This window comes from Centropristis striata, chromosome 18, assembly GCF_030273125.1.
Source record: "Centropristis striata isolate RG_2023a ecotype Rhode Island chromosome 18, C.striata_1.0, whole genome shotgun sequence".
NCBI classification, from domain to species: Eukaryota; Metazoa; Chordata; class Actinopteri; order Perciformes; family Serranidae; genus Centropristis; species Centropristis striata.
In genome coordinates, this window is record NC_081534.1 from 632,439 (window position 1) to 657,500 (window position 25,062).

Here is a 25,062-nt window from a genome sequence, read left to right on the forward strand (position 1 = left end):
TTCTGTAGACTAGTCATTAGCAGCTAGCAGCTAGCTGCGCTCCGCTAATACTCCGCTCTTCAACTCAGGAATATTACCTGCCACTTTACTCCAAACTGCCTCGCTGAAATTAAATCCCTCAGACTCCTGCGTCATCCTCGATATGTGCACAGAGCAGCCCGACTCAACTTTGTTTACTCCAACCATGCCACGCCCACAATACTGTCTGGCCGGTGCTGCGCCCACAGCTACGACGTCATCACAACAAATCACACGTGCACTTGCAACCTTTTTTTTTTTTCTCCTCCGTGCTTTGCCACCTGAGAGCTCCTCTGCATTCTTTGATAACACTGCAACCTTCATGTTACAAAATGCACGTTCACTCAACAATAAATGTTGTCCTGGGTATTCTTACTTTCAATCTCCAGGCGGTTGAGAACGTCTACAGCTACAGCATCAACCTCCAGCTCACAGGTGCTCTGCTTCTCCACCTCGTCCAGGACCAGGGAGCTGTGGGCAGAAACAACATAAGGGTCAGGAGTGGGATTAACATGCTACTACAGTTGTAATTCTTATTTAAAAAATAATTTCTGATGTAGCGAGACAGAAGAGAATTTGACTTGTGTCCCCTTTTTTGTTTTCAGGCATAACTGCAATGATGCATAGGAAACTAAATGATTAGGTTCATAGTTTTACATTTTGATTGTTATTTTCAATAATTAGACAAGACGATATTGATAACAAGAAGAAAAAAAAACATCACTTTGAAAATGATGGAAAAATTAACATTAACAAAATAAGAGGCGTGGTACTAGCATTTCAGCAGGACAAAGAGATAAACCAGTATGGACTGAAATATGTGCCACAAGAAACTGAATTGAACTGAAGAAACTGAAATAATTGCATTCAAAAACTGAATTTGAATCACATAATTTGAATTTGTATTGTTCAATTTGAATCATTGCACTGAAAAACTGAATCTGAATTGTAATTTTAAATTGAATTTGTTAGTTTGGAACTGAAAACAGATGTGCTGATTGGCCGAAAAGGCACATACACTACCGGTCAAAAGTTTTAGAACACCCCAATTTTTCCAGCTTTTTATTGAAATTCAAGCAGTTCAAGTCAAATGAACAGCTTGAAAGGGTACAAAGGTAAGTGGTGAACTGCCAGAGGTAAATAAAAAAAGGTAAGCTTAACCAAAACTGGAAAATAATGTACATTTCAGAATTATACAAGTAGGCCTTTTTCAGGGAACAAGAAATGGGTTAACAACTTAACTCTATGGAGTCTTGGGCTATTTTGTCCATTTTTGAATTCTTTTCATGTCTTTGTAAGTCATTTTGTGTCTTTTTTTGGTCATTTTGTGTCTTTTGGTGTCTTTTTTTGGTAATTTTGTTTCTTTTTTTAGCCATTTTGTGTCTTTTGGTGTCTTTTTTTATCATTTTGTGTCTTTTTTTAGTCATTTTGTGTCTTTTGGTGTCTTTTTTGTCATTTTGTGTCTTTTTTTAGTCATTTTGTGTCTTTTTTGTCATTTTGTGTCTTTTTTTGGTCATTATGTGTCTTTTTTTAGTCCTTTAGTCCAACATAAAATGTGATTTTGAATCTTTTTTTTACTTTCAAAACACTATCATGCTCAAGAAAGAATTGTAAATGTTGCAAATGTGCATTAATTTCAGAGTACACTGAGACATTAAACTGCATCATTTTCAATTAAATTCTGGAAAAGTTGTTGTGTTCTAAAACTTTTGACCAGTAGTGTATTTCAGCCCATAAACAAGGCAGAATGAGGGTGTTGGACTCTGAATGCCACTGAGAGCTGATATAATGCAGCAGAGGTTTCCCAGCTGGGACTCACCAGGGTAGAGCGTTCTCCTCCCAGCGGACAAACGTTCCCCCCAGGTTGCTGTCGTTGAGCCTGGAGGTGCAGGGGCTCTTCCAGGGGCTGATGCTGGGACGGCTGCTGGGACGGCTGTCTGGGACCGCCGCCGCTTCTTCTACAAAAACACAGAAAGGAGCTGTGAGCCGGTCTGGTGATAAAGCCTGCAGCAGGGCAGCAACACGCATCCTTCTGTTTTGTTTTATGTTTTATTAAAGGATCCCCGTTAGCTTGTGCCGTGGCAGTTCGCTAGTCTTCCTGGGGTCAAAACATTCCAACAAGTAATACTCAACAGTCCTACAACAACTTTAACAGTAAAAATACATTCCTAAATACATTAGAAAAGCACAGCAGCACAAAAGTTCATTACAAAATGCAGCACAAATTTAAAAGACAGTTTGTAGAATCAAACCATTGAATTATAGCCATTTGGATTAAATGTTTAGGAATAATTGGTCAAATGCATTTGATCAGAAAACAAATAAAATACAAAAAAACAAAAAAAACAATACAGCTTTAACCAGTATCATTGATTGTAATCCTGGACATCATGAATCCAGGCAAACATCGCTTCTATAAAGAGTAGCGTCCTTTCAACCAAAATAAACAAAAACAATTTAAATAAACTGCCCCAAAAAATATAATAAGCCCAACACCTAACATTAACCACTGACAAAGTACATCTTTAATTTCTTTTTGAAGGATATTTTGATTTTTTCTTGACGGATATCAAGTCACCGTACAGAGGAAGGGGGACTAGACTCAGTCAGTACTTGGTGCCATTGAACCAGGTACATTGAGACCCTTATTACCATTGTTTTTTGGCTTGGGTCATTTCAAGGATAAACTCTTGGAGGTAAGTGTTCAAGCTGTGTAGTGGACTTCAAGACACATAAAAGCTTCTATTCATCTTAAAGTGGTCAAGCCTCTTTTTCATCCTTCCACTTTATCCCAGATTAAGAACTTGCTTTCAAGTCTGAGCTTGAGGGAGGAAGAAAATGTAAACAGGTGTAGCTATTATTGGGGAACTTTACTTTCTTTGTTGTATCTTTCCATTGATTGCATCAGTGTAAAGGTGGATCAAACATGGGAACCCTGCTTTAGTCAGAGGGGAGTCAAGCGTGAAAATTAAAAAAAAAAAGAAAGAAAGAACTTTATTAAAGTCGAGTGTGGAATTTCCTGTGCTAAATGATTAATGCCTTCACATGTAGAGACAGCCCTGCTGGGCTGGATGCTCTCTGGGAGAGACTCTGATCACTGTGATGAGTGGGGCTACTGGGGCTACTGGTCTGAGATTAGGACTAAGCTGGGATCAAACAGAGCTGCAGTCAGGGGTTTATCTCCATCAGGAGGAAGTAGAGATGACCTGAGAGAGGTTCACCAAAGATCTGAGGAAGAAAGTGTGTGTGCCACTCCCACTGTGACTGCTTCACTGCCTGGAGAGCAGTTTAACACAGTCAGCACACACTTTGAACATATTCACACTAGAGGTAGACCGATACAGCCGATATAGCCGATATACCGGGCTGATATTTGCGTTTTTTACTTGTATCGGCATCGGCGATACGTGTGTGCGTTCGCCGATCAATTATCCCATTTCACTGAGCCAACAGCAGGTAAGGCTGTGTGCAACACCTCCAGTCTCTGGTGAGCTGCTGCTGATACCAGAACAAAGAAAAACACATCAAATATGTGGATCATCTGAGGCGCCACCACCTCCTTAAATCATCCGATACACAAAACCTTTATGGACCAAAACAACAGCTGTGGACGGCTCCTCTCTCTCTGCTGCAGGACGGAGAGATTCAAAAGATCCTTCTCTCCTATTATTATTATTATTATTATTATTATTCTCTCCTACAGACATCAGCAGCAGATTAGATTAGATTATGTGTCAACAGTGTCATTTAAACAGTATAATTGGAACTAATGAGCTACAAGGAAAAGCTTTTTTTTACTTTAAAACACTTTAAAAGACAAAGATTCAAGTCTCTTGAATCATGCACCAATCACTTGCAGTCTAACTGTATTCACCTGTAGTACTGGATGAGAATAAACATTTTTAGCCTGATAACAGCTTGTTAGCCTGAATGGGCTCAACCAAATTGGAAGAAAACAGCCCTGGAATACAGGAAACTTGGCAAAAGGACAAAAAAACTAAATAGTCTAGACGGAATTGTCAAAAAAGTGAAAGTGAGGAGCATTTATGGGTACAAGTCAGGAACCGGCCTACTTTACTTTTCCAAGGGTGCTGAATCCCAAAAAAATGGTTCCCAAGCGACCTTGACCTTCTCATTTGCATATCAAAATGGCCGTAAATTGTGTAAATGTATATATATATATATATATATATGCAAAATACCAACTTTTAAGGTGAAATTAAGCATTATTTGTGTCATTTTTTAAGGCCGACATAAATATTCAATCAATATCACTTTTAAATGTTCCACTTGGTATTTTGCATACATGTATATGCATAAAAAAAGGCACTGAGCCTCCACTATATCCTTGCTCTGACCCTAGACTATAGATCCAGAAACTTCATTTCTTCATCTTGATTGCCTACTTACAAAACCATTTGGTGGCCATTTGATACAAATTAGAAGGTCAAATACTCAAAATTTCGCTTGGGAACCCTTGAGATATGTAAGGTAGGCCGGTTCCTGACTTGTACCCATAAACGCTCCTCACTTCTTATAGGAGGCCTTTATTCTGAAATCCGTCTAGACTAAAATCCCTTCTCCTGAATTGAAGGATGAGTTGTGTCTTTGCCTCTTACCTTTATTCTGAGCCCTGCGGAACTTGACAGCCCCCAAGTTAATCAGATTCATGCCGTACAGGTTGTAGTCTATAAAGAGCTGCAGCAGGTAGGGGATGTGGCCCTCGTGGGGCTGGTAACTCTTGTTCATCACTGCTCCACTTTGTAACAGCTCACACACCCTACAACAAACACAGGTTATTTCATTAGAATACATATCTTACACATATGTATTTACTAATTGAAGTAAACCACAGATACACAGTAACAGGTGGTTCTGTACATGTTTTGCTTTTTCACCATTTAAAACAAAACACAGAGTTTTATCAGCTCCAGGCATCGATACAATAGTCTCAGATCAATTCTCAGACTCAGACGTGTGGACTTCACGCTGACTCAAACCTGAGTGACGAGCTGAGAGCAGACTGAGATCTGATCGTACCCTCCGCTCACGTCCACATTGATAAATGCCGAGCCTTGAGCAGAAATGATCGTACGCCCACTTTACGCTCACTTTCTGTCGTACGCTGGTTTAATAAATGAGGGCCCCAGTGTTTTAAACAAGAATTCTGTTTGTGTTTGTAATTTTCAAGCTTTAGCTGAGACAATCAAGAGATATATCAGCCATTCCTCAGATCTGACAAAGATAATCTTTTTTCATTGTTGTGCCGTTAATTTGTGCCTCCTTAAGAGACACACTAAACACTAAACCAGACAGAGAAGTTCTGCCTTCCTGACTTTGACATTTTAAAATCTGTGTTGAATGTGCACACAGGAAAAGAACAACGTGTCCTCCAGAACCATGCTCAACTACAGAAAACCTTCCATCTACAGATGGAGAGCATTTCACTCTGTCAAGGCTGAATCTCTGTCCTGGAGTCATGTTAATAATAATAATAATAATAATAATTCATTCATGTTCCCCTTTAATGGCCAGAGCTTCATGCTGACTGACTGATCACTAGGGTTCACATCTCCCTCTGATAAACGATTCGCATCTAGATACACAGATTACGATACGATTAAAAAACAATATACTTTCATTACAAACCGATTCCATTTGAATTGATTGTGAGTGTGAGAACGATTCGATTTTATTTGATTTTACGGTTAATATTTGTTGTAGATATTTATTGTGTGTCACTCACAAGTTTTATATTTTATTTATCTTCTGATTCGCTATGGAGTTAAAAATCTGTTTTATTGTTGTTATGAACAACAAAAGACAACAAACATCTTTTATAATAAGGCATTTTTTCCAGCCGTTTTAGGCCTAAATGGGTTAATACTCCCTTGTTCTTTCTCTTCTTTCGTCTGCCTGTTCCCTTTCTCACTTCTGTTTCCAATCATAAGCTTATATATTGTCCCCTCTCTCTCTTTCTCACTGAGTCACCTGGTCTTCACCACTCCACTCACCTGGTCAGCACTAACGCTGATCGCTCTGGTAAACAGTCATCACACACCCACGTACACACAAACACACAAACACACAGAAACACGGCCAATCAATGTGGACAACTGAATACGCAGCAATCGATTTCAGTTTAGTGAGCTGGTGAATCATGCACCCAGCCTGGAGATGATCCTCCTCACATTAGAGTGCATCGATCGCAGTAACCTTACCTTTTGACCATGTGAGGATTGTACAGATAGATCTTCATAAAGTGCTTCTCCTTAGCGTGGTAGCCATAGAACGGCCTGGAAGAGCAGAAAGAGAGCACTTCAATATGTTTCATGTAAACCGTTCATTATGAAGTGTCCTCCCGTTCTTAATTGATGAATCATCTCTAACGCTGCTGTTTACTTACATTCCAGAGACCAGCACGACCTTGAAGACGTGCTGAGCGCTGGAGGCGGGGTTTCCCATGGCAACGTTGAGGGCCCTGTCGATGCTGAAGGCCACCTGCCGCAGGTAGCGCTCCTGTTGCTGGCCGTATCCATCGTATGGGACGTAGATGTAGGGGAACACGCCGTGGAGGTGAAGACATGTTTTCTGACCTGCAACACAACAACAAATCTACTGAGCATTTATTGGGCAAAGACTGACAACACCAACAGATAGAGGTCATTTTGTGTCTTTTTCGGTCATTTTGTGTCTTTTTTTAGTCATTTTGTGTCTTTTTGTGGTCTTTTTGTGTCTTTTTTTGGACATTTTGTGTCTTTTTGTGTCATTTTTAGTCCTTTAGTCCAACATAAAATGTGATTTTGAATCTTTTTTTTACTTTCAAAACACTATCATGCTCAATAAAAAAATGTAAATGTTGCAAATGTGAACAAAGGTTGCAAATCTACCATATAAGAGGGTTCCATCCAGTTCTATCATTTGATACTAAATCTATTTGAGCTTGTCTCCAGTTTTACTTGGTATATCATCATCAAACTGAAACTGGCCTCATGGAGTTTACAGCCAGAACTTTAGAGGTAAATGTACAGTAGGGCTCCACGCTGCTTTGTTTTCTAGTCTGGATGTGATGAAGAAGTCACGCTTTGGTGCTTTTGGAGACTCCAGAGGGTTAAATGTTGGTGCTAATGTCGTTGTCAGCTGGGATGCTGTGTTATAACAGTTTCTTTTTAAAGCCCATTGCGACATTTCACTGGAATTGTATTTTAAATTATTTATCACTGATTGAAGCAAAAACGGGAAATATGCCAAAATCTGAGGCAATCAGTCAAAGTCCAATCCAGATTAACATGATTCCATTTTTTATCAAATCCAAACACGTGCCAGTATTACAGGGATTACAATATGAATCCACCCATTGTACTCTTCCCCAGCATGCAGTGACACAGTTTGAATACATAGAAGCCTGAGCTGTGACTTCTTCTTCTACAGAAACTATTAAATCTGCTGACAGGGTGTAAGTGAGATGGATGGAGTGAGCTTAGGGTCCAGTAAACTGTTTCTTTCATCCTGGACACTTTCTCATCAGGCAACACAGATGGATGAGCGCCACAGCAAGTCTGTAATGCAGCACATAACTAAATAACTAAACAGGAAGAGAGGGCAGAGTGCTGCTGGGGATTGTGGGAGGAGGGGAAACGATTGAGGTCTACAGTGATGTGAAGCGAGGTCAGCTGCTGCAGAGAGAGGGAGATACGGTATTTATAACGGGAGCGCCGTGACATCATCACTCGCAGACAGACACGCACTCTGCCGAGAGTCATCTGAGGTGAGCCGTGCTGCAGACACCATGCTCCAGTTCATTCCCTTCCTGTCAGTATCAGCCTGCTTTTATCTGCAAGCTGCTGCAGGAGCCTGCGCTCTGTTTGATCGGGTTACATAAGGGATAATAACAGCAGCAGAAAAATTAAGACAACAAAGGCTCACAAAAACCAGAGCTTCTGACTCTCTCCACTTATCCTGCAGCAATGACAGGCTGTCAGCAGGACAGGAGGGGTCAGCATGGAGCAGGAGTGACTCCTGCCCAGACGTGTCTAAACATGCCTGGAGGCCTGCTTCCCCAACACGCATCAGTGGCAGCAGGGTTTCAGGAGAGGGATGGGAAGGAGGGTTGCTGTTCCTCAACCCACACACACAACTAGTAGGGGTGGGCGATATGGCCCTAAAACAGGGGTGGGCAATTAATTTCCCCAAGGGGCCACATGACCAACACCACGAAGGTTGCAGGGGCCGGACCAAAACTCTGAACTAAATTCTGCTCAATATTAATGTAATCGCTTTATAAAATACAGTAAATTATCTGGTTTTGAGCTGCTACTGATAGGAACACATGTTATACAAAAAAAGACACAAAATGACCAAAAAAGAAACAAAATCACAAAAAAATACACAATTACCAAAAAAGGGAACAAAATGACCAAAAAAGACACAAATTGACCACAAAATGATCAAAAAAAAGACACAACATCACCAAAAAAGAAACAAAATGACCCAAAAAAGAAATTGACCAAAAAAGACACAAAATCATTTAAAAAAATACACAAAATGATCAAAAAAGACACAAAATGACCAAAAAAGACACAAAATCACCAAAAAAGACACAAAATGACCAAAAAAGACACAAAATCACCAAAAAGACACAAAATCACCAAAAAGGAAACACAAAATTACCAAAAAAGATATATTATACCGGTATAATTGTGAACGATACGATATGGCACACACACACACACACACCCACCCACACACCACACACACACCACACACACGCCACACACACACACACACACACAACAGATGCGTGCAATGCTACAGTCCCTTCTGCATGACTGATTTAAAGGGGAGCTTCCAAAAGAGGATGAAATATTCTCTGCACAACTATACATATGACTGCTCCAACAGGAGGAGGGGCTGATGCAAGATGAGCTGTGGTGCTGAAAGACAATGAGCCGTTAGACTGAATCAGACATCTACAGTAGAAGAGCAGGAAGCAGCACATGCTGCAGCTCTCAGTGGCATGCAGATGGGAAACACACACCAGACGGTCATTATGAGATAAAGCAGCATTTTAATTTGGTATTCTGTCCTTGCAGATGAATTATTATTCATTTGAATGCCATGCTAGGCTAAATGAGGGCTCATGATGAAATATTAAACCTGTGGAAAACTGCAAAACCAAATCACACCTGTAGTTCACACTAATCAACTGACATAAGAGGTCAGGTGACATAATTTCAAGGTAAAAACCTGGTAGATTTTACTGGTTAGCTGTTCAATAATGTGTGCGCATATCTGACAACTTAAAACAGATCAAACTGATCAAACTATTTGAGATCTTTCATTTCCTTAGCTGCTGGGTTCTTAAATAAACTGGAAACTAGCTGAGTGTATACACACTTTTGAGTACCAATAGACTCTTCCAGTGTATGTGTTTTTTCTTTTTTTAATGGATTTGTGTCTATATTTCTCTTTTATAATGTGTATTGCAAACCAAATTGACCCTTTGGGACAGTAAAGAATATCCAATCTAAAACTTTGATATTAAAATAAAATGCATGGATTTTTATAGCTGCATTTACATTTTACATACACATAATTAAATATACATTATTCTGCTAACAGCCCTGGTTATTCAGAGGCTAACATGCATAATGTGCCATATTGTAGACAAATAAAACATCTGGGAGTTAGGGCTGGGCAATATGGCCCTAAAAGAATATCACGATATTTCAGGCTATTTTTGCAATAACGATATTCTTGACGATATTACGAAATACTTAAGAAGATATAGAAAATGATTTTTTTAGTCTGTATGAATAATTAAAAATCTAAAATGTAGTTTGAAGTGCAAATCTCAACAGTTGCCAAATACAAAATTTTTTACTCTTGACTCTTGAGTATGAGAAAATAATAAAATTAACCATTTAGGGGTTTCGGGGGCATATTTTAATGACATTTTGTAAAGGAGAATAAAGGTTCTTGTATGCTTTATTTAAGGCATCTTATTTTGACAGTCTTCTTGTAAGTTCTGTGGTGGACTCTGTTAACCGTGCTCTTATTTTGAAAGCTGCATGTGTTTAGCGACAGGGAGTAAGTAGCTTTTTGTGATTAAAACAACTTTAACCACTACATCAAGAAGTAGGAATGTTGCCAATATCATGATATGCATATTTTTTAACCATAAAAAAAACACGATATTATCGTGAACGATACAATATGGCACACCCCTACTGGGAGTATAAATGTCAGACACAAATGTAGTTTGTGGCCTGGGAATGCAGTAAGTACGATGCAGAGGCACAGTGGGATCATGTGTGGAGTGTGTTTGTATGTGTCTCAGGTGTGTAGTGACACTTTGAGGTTGGCGACCACCGGGCGGTGGAGGATCTGATGGGTGGCGTCTGTCTGTCCACAGCCTGCCGTGTCAACACGGAGTCTCTCTCACACACATATGCACACACACCGCGAGCAGCCAATGCCGGCTTCTGCTGCAGTTGCTAGGCAACGGCAAAGCAAAAAGCCCCTGACGGACAGCAGGAGAGATAAACAAGTGATTCTTTCCACCCAGCTGGTCAGGCCACAGAAAGAGAGATGGAGGGAAAAAGTGTTTCTGAGAAAACAAGAGTCAAAGACAGAGAGGAAGAATTATAATGAGGGGGAAAGTGTGTGTGTTATGAGAAAGAAAACAGGAAGGTTTGAAAAGACAAAATGAAAAGGACAGCACAAGAGAAATTAAGAGAGAGTGGCCCTAATTTATCAAACGAGCGTACGACAGAAAGTGAGCGTAAAGTGGGCGTACGATAATTTCTGCTCAAGCCTCGGCATTTATTAATGTGGACGTGAGCGGATGGTTTTAACTATAAGTACTTTTATTTCATGAATCTCCGTTGCTGCATATTTCTGTAATATGTCTATTTCCTCCTGTTGTTATTTGTAACGGTGCACTTTGCTAATGAAGCGACTTTAGGGGGAAAAATCCTCTTTTTGGCCGTATTGCGTCCTTCGGTGTCGTAACCTCTGGAGGCGAACCATCTGAATCAGGTATATATTATATATATATTATATATATTAGGGTGTGACATTTAAATGGTGATTGTTTTGAGCCGCGACATTTATCAACAGCCGATCATTCTCACGCTGTGATTGGTGAGATACGATCGTTTGATAAATCACACGTGAACCCTGTCGGTAGACGAAATATACACTCAGATCTGCGCTCTTTTCTACACTCATTTGATAAATGAGGGCCAGTCTGTCTAAGTTTGGGTGTGAGTGAAAAAAGATGTTAGCAAGGAGTGGATCACATCTGCTGCCTGTCTTGGATGACTAATTATTGGGATGTAATTAAACCTTTGGATATAGGCAAACAACCAAAACCTGAACTGACATTATGAAACTAAAATGTATCCCATTTAAGGTATGAAAAAGGAAAGAGATGTAGAATTATTCCTCCAAAAATACTGTCATTTGTATAGTGTCCCTGTAATACAACAGGGAATCACAACTCACCCAAAATACCAGCCACTCACAGTCATTGCACACGTGTTGAAGACAAATTTTATGACCTCAAATCCCAATACATTGTCGGTAGCGTTCCGATGACAAAACAAGCCCGGGACAAATTCACAAAGAAGGGATTGCGGCAGCTGATAGCACCATTAATTGGATTGCAACCACTATCTGCCCATCATAAGGACCCATTCACTAACGATGTAGCGCTAATTATATCACAGTGCAAACACACCCACAAAGTTTTCAAACCAAGCGTGATTCGCCTCCTTTTTACACATGGTTGCAATTATCCAAGTGGTAGAGTATAAATGCGCTACAGGTTAAAGTGTGGGTTGTGAGGTTGAAGCCCTGAATAACTCCCAATCTGATATGTACTCATTTCACCGCAAAGGTTCAGAAAGTGAGAGTCAGACTGTTCAAATTAGGGGCGTTTTGGCGAGTGAGACCCGCCTCATTCCGGGTATTGTCGGTAGTGGAAACAGCCCTCTTGTTGCACACTGAGTGTCATGTAAACGTACCGAGTGTCCCTGATCCAAAACAAGCTTCACAAGTCAGTGTTTGAGTGTGTGCAGGACCTTAAAAGAGGCTGGAAGTGTTGTGGACACTGGACATAAATCATGCTGCTAACTTTTTTCTTGGCAGTAAAGTGTGTTAACTCTGTCAGCCACTCTGCCTGGTAACCAGCTTGGTTTAAATCTCCAATACAGTTTGTGTTACATTTCCTAACAAATGTTAAAAATCTGTCCATGGTGGTACTGAGAGGCAATATGGTTGCTTACTGCTCAGGAAAATATTCAAAATTCAATAAACTGAGTCAATTTGCGAAACTTGTTGATTTTGTTGATGCAGCAAATACTCATCCCTGTTACAAGCATTTCTTCTCCGAGCTCCAAATACAAGACCCTACTGCCTACTGGAGCACAGAAGCAGAAAGAAGAGACTTAATTTATCAGAGGTATGGGAGTTCATTTTGTTTCCTTTACTTCCAGAGGTTTGGGGAAGCAGTCAGACTCCTGCTGTAATCAGAAAGACAGCTGCCACAGGGAAGAATGGAAGACGATGTTAATAAAACGAGTGTTGGCATTAATTAAAACGGCCCTGGGAGAGCTATGTGAAATCTAGGCCTGAGCACTCCCAACGGCTGGAGAGAGAACATCACACTGGCAATATAAGTGCACACTACGCACATGCATGATGATGGAGGTGAAAGTGAGAAAAACACTTCCTCACAACAACTTTAACCAGGGAGGAGCAGAGATTTTAAGCTGGGCCCAAAGCTGACAGGTCCTTTAGCTACATACCAAAATGTCAAATAGACAGTACACCCCAAAGAAAACTTTTATTTTCTACCCTTCCCTTTAGATAGTTTGGTTACATGTTGGAGATATTGGTCATAGAGATGTCTGCCTTCACTCCAGTATAATGGAATTAGATTAGACTTCACTGGTTACATTTGGGAGGAGTAAAGACGAGACTGATGCACTGAACACCTTTGAACGCTAAGCCAAAATGTGTCTCAAATCAAATCCAAAGGTGGTTTGAACAATCACATTCCAATCCATTTTCAATGCCATTTATACTTGATGACAGTCTGAACAGAAGAAGCAGAAGTGGCGTTGCGTCTTCATTTTTTATTCCGCGTTTAGACGAGCGTTCTCAGGAGGAAATCTGCTGCATACGGTGCCACAAAAGTGTGTGGAATGTGATTGGGTATGCAGCCAGGTGGCATCACTTGAAGCCATAAGAGCATCTTTGGGCATGCAGAAGTTTTCACGCCACGCATGTTCATCATCTACTCCTTCCACAAAGTTCTCCACCATCACTAGATCTCCCAGTTCTCGTCCAAAGCAATCTGTCTCGCCTCCGACCAATTGGTGCATCCAAAATGTGATACAGGTAATTACAGACCCTTCTCTGTTCAGTAATACTATCTGTACTGTTAGAGATTAATAAAATTAGCAATGGTCTGCATTATGACCTCAAGTAAAATGCTGTTGAGGTGTATCTGGCGGGGCATGGAACACACATTTTATGTGCCAGGCACAGCACACAGAAATAAGAAGTATCGAAAGAAAGAACATACTGATAACGCTTTGCATTATTACATTATTTGAGGGCAAGCAGATGGAAAAATGAAGCACTTTTTGTCCTCCAATTCAAGGCCACGGGCCCAGGTGGAGATAGGCACTGACTAACAGTAGACAAGGTAACGGGCCCAGGTGGAGATAGCCACTGACTAACACTAGACAAGGTAACGGGCCCAGGTGGAGATAGCCACTGACTAACACTAGACAAGGTAACGGGCCCAGGTGGAGATAGCCACTGACTAACACTAGACAAGGTAACGGGCCCAGGTGGAGATAGCCACTGACTAACACTCGACAAGGTAACGGGCCCAGGTGGAGACAGCCACTGACTAACACTAGACAAGATACAAAAGTGTGCTGTTAGCTTTTTCCTTCCACAGGGTGGTGACCGGAAGCTGAAGCACCAAGAGGCTAGGACTAGCCTGTGTGTCAAAGTAATGGTTGGACCGAGTCTAAACCATGGTGCTGCCCCAACAGTTTTGACATATCAGATAGCCGCACAGTCACATTATAAAACTCTGTGTAAAAGTAAGTCAGGTATCCTTTTCTGGGAGGGGGTTACAGCTAACTGCTTAGCAGCCTGTGATTTCTGAACAGAGAAGGTCCATGTACATGCTCACTCTTTCATTACCGTCTTAAATAAATAGTCAAAAGGATTTAACTGTTCTCTCATCTGTTCTGCAAAAAAACGAACACTAACAGTATATCCTGTACATTTAGTGGAAAGACTCCTGTACGTTTATTAGAGCTGCCAGTTACACTCTAGAGGGTGGTTTCAGATTTTTGTGTTTTTAAGCCCCAAAAACGCCGTCACGGTCTAAACGAAAGGCACTTCCCATATTTTTTGTACACGATTTTGTCGTTTTTACCTGCAAGCGTCCTCGTGTAAACGGGGCCTGAACCATAAAGTAACATTTAAGTGAAGTTCCAACTTGAAAAAGTGATCAAAGCAACTGAATTAACATAACATATATAACAATAACTTAATGGGGGAGCATGTAACAATGATGAGCTTGCATATAAAATATAAAACCTGCTTTGAGAATAAACCTGCATTAATGTCAGTGGCATTAACAGTACTCAGTAAGGAAACGCAGGAAATTGAGAGAATGAGGAGGTTATGGCACCAAGGTCCAAGGCCAGACTTGAGCCCACGGGATTATTGAGCCAACATGATGCTCCATTCATTTTCTTTGGGGTTTTTTTTTAGATCTTTTTTTTTTGCATTTGCTGATATGGGAGAGTTTACAGAGTAAATATAGACAGTAGGGACAGAAAGATGTATAATACATGCAACTCAACTCCACGATCACTAGTAATGGAAAACTGTGGTCTCATTGTATCTGTCTTAACCAACAAGCTACACAAATTGGCCAATATTCTTAATTTATTTAATTACAGATTTGTTTAGAGTATTTTAAAACTGTTTGTATTGATGTACCTCAATTCACCATTTCTCTTTGTTCTGGTTATTAGCACTGCAGAGACTACTAATGTACCACAGCTACATTTATGGAAAGTGAACTACTAAAACCAATATGCTGTAATATTAAAAACAACAGCCATACGCTTGTAATCATTAAGCCTGTCTATGCAATTGAAAGTGGTTGTTTGTGTGCTACCCAACAAATATATAAATACAGTCAACTTCACCCAGACATAACGACACCAGCCAATCCGGATGTACTGTGCCAAGGTAGCAACACTGGCCCCATCCTTCATATTCACTGCCACTGGTCTAATGCTGTAATCACTGGCAGTGTAATTATATCCATCAATGACGTTCAGTCATTCCAAATGGATTCCAGGAAATGTTAGTGGTATACAGCTTTTGTATTAAAGCTAGGGCAGTCAGACATATTTGCCATTATCAGGCAAAAATTCCATAGTAATTTTTCAGTATTTTAATTCAAGTGGTAAATGCACTTACACTACTGGTCAAAAGTTTTAGAACACACCAACTTTTCCAGAATTTAAATGACAAATTATGCAGTTTAATGTCTCAGTGTACTCTGAAATTAATGCACATTTGCAACATTTAAAATTCTTTATTGGTGAATATGAAATCCCCCAACTTTAAGACACTTTACACTGTAGGTTTTTACATTAATTCAGTGAGGAACAGCAGAACAAGTTGTTCAACATCAGATATGTAGAGACATACACATCCTGACAATATGTGTCTGAACAGAATGACTGCAGTCTCTTTCTAATGGATTAACTCCCATCATCCTCTCCTTAAATGAATTGCTTTATAGACACATTAGACAAGCTTGCCTTGTGTGCTCCTATCTCTGTGGAGGATGCTGAAGTCCAGCCACGGTGTGAGAGCTGACATGCTGCCAAACTGAACCATGATTTGAAGAGGGGGCTTTTTGCTTTTCTGGAAAACATTGGGAGGGTAAAACACGATTATGAATGATGGCAAGTGATAAGAGTAAAGACAAAAAAATATTCTACAATCGGGTGTTTGATGAATGGACATTTGAAGGAGGTGTCACACAGACCACACATGGCTCTGCTGCACTGGATTCTGAAAGCTCCTTGTTGATGGTTAGGTTATTAAAGGTTATTGATCTGTGGTAACCCTGAGCCAATCGTTTCCAAAACACACTGGCAATCAGGTAGCCAGTGGGTTTTTTTTTAAAGAATGGGAAAGCAAGTAGAAAACAACACATTGCTGTATATTGGCTGCTGATACTACAACAGGTTTAAAACAAAGGAACGTCAACTTGGATGTTGGTCAGAGGCAATTTTTGTAAAACCGTAGCAAAGAGATAAAATGATGCACCTTAAGATCAGGAATCTGTCAGTCTACCTGCTGCTTGGAAAATATGATAACAGATTGCTGCCTCTTAATTTAGCTATTCATATGAACACAGATGAGACATGCAACAAAGGTCCCCAGCCAGAATAAAACCAGCAATCCCATTATGTTGTATGTACATTGGGCAATAGGCCACCTCAATGCTGGAGGTCTGTTTGAATGGATGTCTGCAGAAGGTTGAACAGACCAGGCACGGCAACCTGCATCTCATCACCTCCACACAAAACACTTGACAGAAAGCATTCCCTTATTCTCTCACACAGAACATAAACTGCAAAGCTTGAATCAGTCAATCTTGCTATAAACAGCAGTCCCTCGTCTTCCGCACTCCACTACTTCTATAAACAGAGCAGCTCTGGTGCATTTAAACAAGGCCCATCAACGGATCAGCTCAAGGTTAACAAAATAACGGAAACTAGAATTGAAAAAACATTTGTGTTAACTGGAAAAAAAGATAAAAACGAGAGTTTTAAAAAAGAACGATAACTAACTGAAACTGTATTGTGTGGTTACAAAACTAACTAAAACTAACTAAAATGATAGTGAAAATGTCCTTCGTTTTCGTCTTTGTCAACTTTTTTCAAACGTTATCCAGTGTTTCTATTTCTGTGTGTATTCCTGCTTTGTGGGCTTCCAGGAGAAGCGCGAGTGAAATTACCGTAATGCCACCATGTTGGCTGTAAAGAGCAACTTCTTTTACTGTCATGGTTTAGCAGTTGTTCACCGTAAAATCTACAGACATTTTTTACAGTGCACCTACACTTCCACTCAGATGTTCTGGAGCTTTATCATGCAACACAGTAGATGTTGAGTTGAATGACACGTAAGGGAATGTAAACATGACATGCAACACATTTCAGTTGCAGCATAAGGTGTAATAACAAAGCCACTTTTTTTTTTAAGTGTCCGCCAAATTCATGCTGTATTGTGGAGAGCTACTAGGACAGTGTCCAGGACTGAAATGGACTGAGTGAGTCTCCCTCTGTGTCTGGGCTTTGTTCACTGGACAAATAGGTGGACTTTCCCCAATGCTGCACTGCCAGGCCCGTCATGGCTGGCTGCCTGAGCAGGCAGGAGGATGACATCCCAGCTTGGTTACTGCTAATCAAGCTGCTGGTCTTCCTACTTGCCCACTGCTCCTGTGCTCAGTGTTCAGGACCTAATGACAATCTTAACTTTCAAAAAGCCAACATCTGGTCCAATCCATGACAAATGTAACACTTTGACCTGTGAGTGCTCAACCAGCCTCATTCAAATCAAGAAGTGATTTAAAAATTCTGTCACTTGTGTCTATGGCTACGTTTACATGGTGACGGTCTGAACAGAAGACGCAAAAGTGGCGTCGCGTCTTCACTTTTTATTCCTCGTTTAGACGAGCGTTTTCAGGAGGAAATCTGCTGATACGGTGATCTAAAGTGTGTGAATGTGATTGTATGCAGCCAGGCGGCATCACTTAAAGCCATAAGAGCATCTTTGGGCATGCAGAAGTTTTCACGCCACGCATTTTCATCAGCTACTCCTTCCACAAAGTTCTCCACCATCACTAGATCTCCCAGGTCTCGTTCACAGCCGTCTGGCTGAATTGGTGCATCCAAAATGTGATAGAGGTAATCACAGATCCTTCTCTGTTCACTAATACTATCTGTACATATCCTGTACATTTGGTGGAAAGGCTTGAAGGTCCGACGCATGGAAATAATCCCACGTTTGTTTATTTTCCTATGTAAACGCATACATGACGTGAGCAGATCTGAGCAGAGTTTTGTGTCTTGGCAGTGTAGACGGTTTTCCACTCTGGGAGGGTGTGTCGTGGCAATTTTGTGGATTGCACTAAGTTAATGGGTGAGCTGGCCAAACACAAAGCACTCAATACTCTGTTCAGCAAGTTTTATAACCACATTCGTGTTCCATACACCGCACAATCCCGAATGGCTCTTTTACAGTACAACAAAGTCCCATACACCGCTCGACTTATACCTGTTGTATTTCCCAGCATTGATTCTTCAGCAAGTCTCAATGTGGCCCTATCTTCCTGCCCTATACATCACATCAGGACAGACCTGACTTCTCTGCATGTTTCCCTCTCACATGGTGCTATCACAGTTAAGTTCACAGTTTGAGTTCCCACAAGGCCTTGTGTCTTGAATATCAAATAGGTCGCCACCCACTTCATTTCCCAACATGACCGGAAACACCAAATTTCCTTCACAGGTGGTTTCAGATTTTTGCGTTTTTAACCCATAAGAACCCGTGGTGACACCCATGTAACAAACACTTTAAATTTTCTAGAATCTCCCATATTCAGCTTTATGCTTCACCTTTACTCATTAACTCTATGGAGTCTTGGGCTATTTTGTGCATTTTTGAATAATTTTCGTGTCTTTGTAAGTCATTTTGTGTCTTTTTTGGTCATTTGTGTCTTTTTGTGTCATTTTGTGTCTTTTTTGGTCATTTGTGTCTTTTTGTGTCATTTTGTGTCTGTTGTTGTGTCTTTTTTAGTTTTTTTTAGTCTTTTTTTGTCTTTTTCAGTCTTTTTTAGTCATTTGTGTCTTTTTTTTGTCATTTTCTGTCTTCTGTGGGTTTTTTTGGTTATTCTGTCTTCTCATTTTGTGTCTTTTTTGGTGATTTTGTGTCTCTTTAAAGTAATTACGTGTTTTTTTCAGTAATTTTGTGTCTTTTTTTTAGTAATTGTGTGTCTTTTTTAAGTATTTTAGTTTTTTCTGTCATTTTGTGTCTTTTTTTTTTTTGTAATTTTGGTCATTTTGATACTGCCTCCAGCGGCCCCCAGATAATTTGAGTTTGAGACCCCTGTTCAAGAAGATTTAAAGTGTTTGTTACACAGGTGTCACCGTGGGTTCTTATGGGTTAAGCCCCAAAAACACCGTCACCGTCTAAACGAAAGGCACTTCCGATAAAATATTTTGTTGTTTTTACCTCCAAGCGCCTAAGATAATGCCTGTGATGGCTGTAAGCAGGTGAATCTGTTGTCCCCATGCCCCAGTTTCATGACAGGGAACCCAATCAGCTCCCCATTTTTCTTAATGACCACTTTGTGGCCAGCATGTCTTCGTTGCTCAAGCTGAGCCTGTTGGAGGACAGGCCTGGATGTGTCTGGTGCCAGATATCCCCTGACGTCTTCCTGGCCAAGGAGACAGACGGCACAGTAGAGCCAGTCATCTGAGCAGACAGGACCAGGCTGACCAGATGGAAGGTGCTTCATGCCAGACTATCGTTAAGCAGACAAAGTAAGAATACATCAATCTTCATGAGTGCGAACATCAAAAAATGGAGGTTGGCTGCAGTGCGGTTTTGGCCAGCCAACGCTGTGATTGTGAAGGCAGGTCTTCCTGTCATTCCTTCTTGTTAGGATTCATGTACGTCTGCCTGGCTGACAGTGACAATGAAGCCCAGATGGAGGTAGCAGACTCAGACAGTTCTGGACTGGGTCAGGGAAAAATCAAAAGCAAGCATCTCATGGGATGTGATTAGAACAACACCAAAAGCAGGAAAGTAACAGGAGAAAATCAGGGCCTCTCTACTGATAATGAATCAAAGAGTTGAGTGTGAAAATGTATAACCTTTAGCATCAAGAACCCATAATCTGTGACCTGAATGGCAAATGACATGTCCAATTAGCACACAGACAAGACTTATTAATCAAACTCTCACTTATGACATGATCTTTTCCCTCGAACAGTGAACACAAGGTGAAACAGGATGGTGCTCGCTCATAACTCCTGATTTTCACTGCAAAGATGAACCTGTTAAGTTGGTAGCTCTCTTTTCTCTTTCCATCTATCCATTACTCACCTGCTCTATCTGTCACCTGAACAAACTCAGGTGTTACTGGGGCGTCTTGGTCTGATCTGAGTCATCCCTCTCTCTGTCTTTTCCCTATCGTTCCTATCAATCTCACATGTATATAAAGGCAAAAACCCTAAAATAAAAATAGAAAACAATACGGGAAATAAGGCCACTTTATTAGGTTAAGGTTCAACTGCTCGTTCATACAAATATCTAATCAGCCAATGATATGGCAGCAACTCAATACATTTAGACATGTAGACATGGTGAAGATGAGCTGCTGAAACTCAAAGCAGCATCAGAATGGGGAAGAAAGGAGATTTAAGTGACTCTGAACATGGAATTATTGTTGGTTCCAGAGGTCAAAAGAGAATGACCAGACTGATTGGAGAGTATTCTTCAATTGTAAAAATGTGAAGCTTATATTCGCCAATAAAATTCCCTCGCTAGGCTAGCTTTCGATTCCAAACTCCAAAAAAATATAAATAAATGTTCATTTTGACCAATTTAACCATGTTGGTAGTCTAATTTAGACTTAGTAGGCTATATTATTTTCATTTAAAATAAGGTTTGCGGCTCGATTCTGACTTTTTTTTTTCTTATTTTGGCCAACAATGGCTCTTTTTAAGTAAAGGATCTGTGGTATCAGCTTGAACGTTTCCCCCTTTAAGTTAATGTTCAGAGATCAACGTAACAGGACAGGATCTGATGCTCGTTGACGACTCAAAACAAGTCGAAAATAACGTTGTTGTGCTCACACAGTGTGAGTAGAAATCATTAGTGGTGCATTGATATGACCGCTGCATATCATAGTGTTGTAAGCTCTTATGAGCCTTAATGTGGCAACCAACCAAAACACAATGTTCGTTCCAGATTTAGGACATTCATTTGAGATGCAACACTGTGTGCCAACATGTTCAACTTTAGGTTCCCAGCTTTCAGATGATGTACACTACTAGCATCTACTGTTGTAAAATAAACCACAATTATCATTTATATTATATGACGTATTACAGTTTTTGAGTGATTTATTCTCTCCAAGGCAACATGGAAACAAAGTTTTTCATTCAAGGACACAAGTATGAACTTTGCTTTCTTCAATTTAATATTCACCTGCTGAATAATATCCTTCTACAACTGCCAAGGTGCCCTCGAGCAAAGCAACTTTAGTGTTGCTCCAGCAGAGCTGGTCAGCAGCCAACAGTACAAGCGTGTGGCTGAGCAACTCTCAATCATGAATGAGTGAGAGCAAAGTGAGGAAAGCAGGTCAGTGCTGAGAAAAAACCCACATGTTCAGTCAACTTTCCCGGGATAAAAGAAAAAAAAGGTTTTAAAAAATCAGATCACGTCAAAAAGATCAAAGCCTCCAGTCACCTGAGCAGGAGTCAGAGGAAGGGCAGACCAGATAGGAATCACTCAGTCAATGCAGGAAAGGAGATATTAATACCAACCGTTTCCTGGTGACTCAGGGAATTATTGTGGACTGTGAATCAAACTTCACTGGCGCTGAATTATCTGTATTCAACTCCGCATATGCACTGTAAAAAAAATCTGTTAAATTTACGGCAAAATACTGGCCGCTGTTAGCCTGGGTATACCCAGACTGCCTTGCGCGCTCAAATTTAATTTCAAACCTCCAGGCGGTCTGGAAACTAGGAAGGATTCTTAGCCCTGTTTTAGGGATCCAATCACAGAGCGGGGAGGGACGGCAAGACGATGACGCGTACTACTCGGCACTTGGAAGCTTGTAGTTTTCTTACGGATCCAACATGGCTGCTGCACACGCGAAACTCTCTTTAGCTGTAGATGGTGTTTTAAATAGTTTAGAGCCAAAGTTGAAAGGCGAAAGGTCTCTCAGCGGCTCCGCTGAGATCACCGGCGTTATGGTAGCGGGGCTATTAGCGTCGCTAGCGGCTATTAGCGTCGCTAGCGGCTATTAGCGCCGCTACCGCGGACAGCGGAGCCCCCAGAGACCCCCAGCAGCTTGTTTATTGCCCATAAAATCAGTGGATGTGTGTGGCTGAATGACATGAGGGGGAATAAAGCGTGAAAATAAATAATCTTGCAGAAAGCGAGAACTGGAGAAGCAAAGCAGCAGCAACACTCTCTCACAGACACACACACAACAAACATCCATCTCTGTTGCTCTACTACGTCATCTGGTATAACTGATCTGATTGGCTAAGAGCTACCTACAGACGCTTTGATAGACATTCTAAGCGTCCAATAAACGGCTCCGGAGGATCGTAAACCACACCTCCTCTACGGAGAAATCCATTACTCGTTGCCAGACTAGACCTCATTTGAGAATAGTCTGGTGTTAGCCAGGCTAACGAACTACATCATCTACAATGATCAAAAAGTTGAAGCATTTTTCCTCATGGACCAAACCCCTCAGAGGAGCTCCTCAGCATTAACTGTAACAACTGTCATTTAAAGGTCTTTGTTAAAAAGATGTTAGTTTTTGTTGTTCAAGTTATCCTTCATAAAGCGTTGTTGCACATGACATAAAAACTATGAAATGAAATGTTTCAACACAAGCAAAAAATGTCATGGTTATGTAACCCTGCCTTGTCCTGCATTCAATTTTGCCAGAATTTGTGATATCCACTTAAAACTTGAGCAATATTTGGATGGAAAAAAGCCGGAGGGCAAAGAGACAGGAAGCAATAGTTCTGCAGAGAAAGACAGAATACTGGCTTTTTGCACAGTGTGTACAGAAACAGACATGAGAGAGGGAGACAGAGAAGGCATGGGAGAAAAAAGACAAGCAGAGAGTCAATGTCTGGGTGAGAGAGGGATGAGAAGGAGAGGGAGAAAGAAAGAAAGAAAGAAAAAGAGCAGTCCATCCAGTGAGTGTAATTAGCAGGCTGAGTTTACGGGAAGAACCCTGTGAACTAGAACACTTTATTCCCACATAACCTCAGCTGAACTTCTCAGAGAAGAGACGGAGAGGGAGGAGGAGACTGTGCAGGAATATAGGGAGCATCCATGGAGGCCATGTAGGCCAAGCACAGCCAGAGGGCAGGAGCAAGGCAGGGCCAGGAGAGGAGGCGCACAAGGAGGAGGAACAGGAGGAAGATAGCAACAAGGAACAAATCCAGTTAGTGTAAAAAGTAGTTATGACGCTAATAAGGCTATCTCCCTTTCAACACTGTTAGCCAGAAAGTTAATTCTACAGTTTTGGAAATCTGAAAGGGCTCCTACATCTGAAATGTGGTTGAGAGAGCTGGGAGATGTTTTACACTTGGAGAAAATCAGGTACATCATATCTACTCAAGAGGATATCTTTTTTAAAATATGGCAACCTTTTCTTGATTTAATGTCTAAAAACTGAATTAGTGTTATTCTGTTGCTGTGCCATTTATGTTATACCCTTGTTTTGTTTGTCTAATGTCAAAAACTCTGTCAAAAAAAAAAAAAAAAACATATTGTTCTGTGTAGCTCCACCATTTATCTCTAATTTGTATACATAATTTGTATATATTTTTCTGTTATGAAAACAATAAAAATAAATACACAAACAAAAACAAAAAAAGCAACAAGGAACAGAGAAAGGAGAAGAGCAGACGCAGTGAGGTAAAAGAAATGCTGGAAGAATAAGGCAGAGTAAGAGCTTCATTTAATTAGGCTGCAGCAACATGCAAATATTAAAATACCATTCTATGCAAGAGAAGAGAAGTGAATCCAGTTTAGCTCAGACACACAAAGAGGAGATGGAAAATGTAAACTGCTGCACACATAATAACATATGGAGTGGTAACGGACTGGAGGGTTCTCCCTAGGGTTCTGGAAGAACAGTAAAGGGACAGTAAGATACGTGCTCACTAACAGCAACATGCAGGTTATGCCTGAAGCAGGACAGTCCTGTCCACTGGTTCAGGGCTAAACCATCTAGTATCACAGATATACAAAGAATTATTAAGTTCTTCTTTAATAGTGTAATGCTGACTTGATTGGTTTATGCACATAATATATAATCATTTCATTGTGGCCAAGGAGCTTTGTTGCTTTATTTGCTTCAAACCTTTTGTATTCCTATTTATACTGTTATACATGCATTTGAGCATGAAATATGTTAAGTTACTGCACTGTAAACATATTTAAAATTGCAGTTTCATCATATCTGGTTAAGTGCACGCTCCTATATGTGGCCCTGTGGTAGTGAACATGAAAAATTGTGGCCCCCTGCAGCATTTAAGTTTCCCATCCATGACATAGAGAAATACATGCATGCAGGACAGGTAGACTGGAGATCAAACACACCACACATACAGAAGGGGTTTGATATTACAGCACTCAGAAGGAAGGCTGACAAAAATTAAAGCCTGGACTGAATAAAGCTCCACAAAGGACCTGTCCATTTTACTCTGTTTGCTCTCACTAATGACTGCCACCATGTTATGTTCAGGCATGCACAAGATAGGAAGAAGAGGTGGGCGTGGAGGGCAGAGAGGGATTTAAAGGGTGGGGGAGGCCTTGAGTTGAGGGGGTGGGGTTGCAAGAGTAAGAGTGAAGTCCAAACTACTTGTAAACACTCTGAGCTATGCGGCAGCTCTCCCATGGAGGCAGTCCAGGACAATCTGACGGAGGAGGAGGAGGGACCGATGGAGAGAGATGAAAGGAAACGCTGATGTGATTCAGGGAGAGAAAGTGAAAAGCCTGGAAACTGGAACGGCATGTCGAAGAAAACAAAGGAATGCGGAGGACAGGACGAGAGGGGGGGAGGAGGAGGAGAAGGGGACGAGGAGTACAGCAGAGAAGGAGACCGAGGGAGCGACCAGCAGAGGGGAAACCCTCGGGGCGCCTGCAGCG

The 25,062-nt window shown here is 40.8% G+C and overlaps 1 protein-coding gene across 1 annotated transcript in view; it reads right to left on the reverse strand.

Annotated features, from left to right (window-relative positions):
• rev3l (REV3 like, DNA directed polymerase zeta catalytic subunit) overlaps nt 1–25,062 on the reverse strand; it is an 82,830-nt gene that overhangs the window by 40,650 nt on the left and 17,118 nt on the right. The window contains exons 2-6 of the mRNA XM_059356583.1: nt 6,425–6,614; nt 6,240–6,314; nt 4,638–4,798; nt 1,838–1,976; nt 395–489 (exon numbers count right to left, since the gene is read on the reverse strand). Coding sequence (XP_059212566.1) covers nt 395–489; nt 1,838–1,976; nt 4,638–4,798; nt 6,240–6,314; nt 6,425–6,614 — 660 coding nt within the window. The remainder of the gene's footprint in view (nt 1–394; nt 490–1,837; nt 1,977–4,637; nt 4,799–6,239; nt 6,315–6,424; nt 6,615–25,062) is intronic.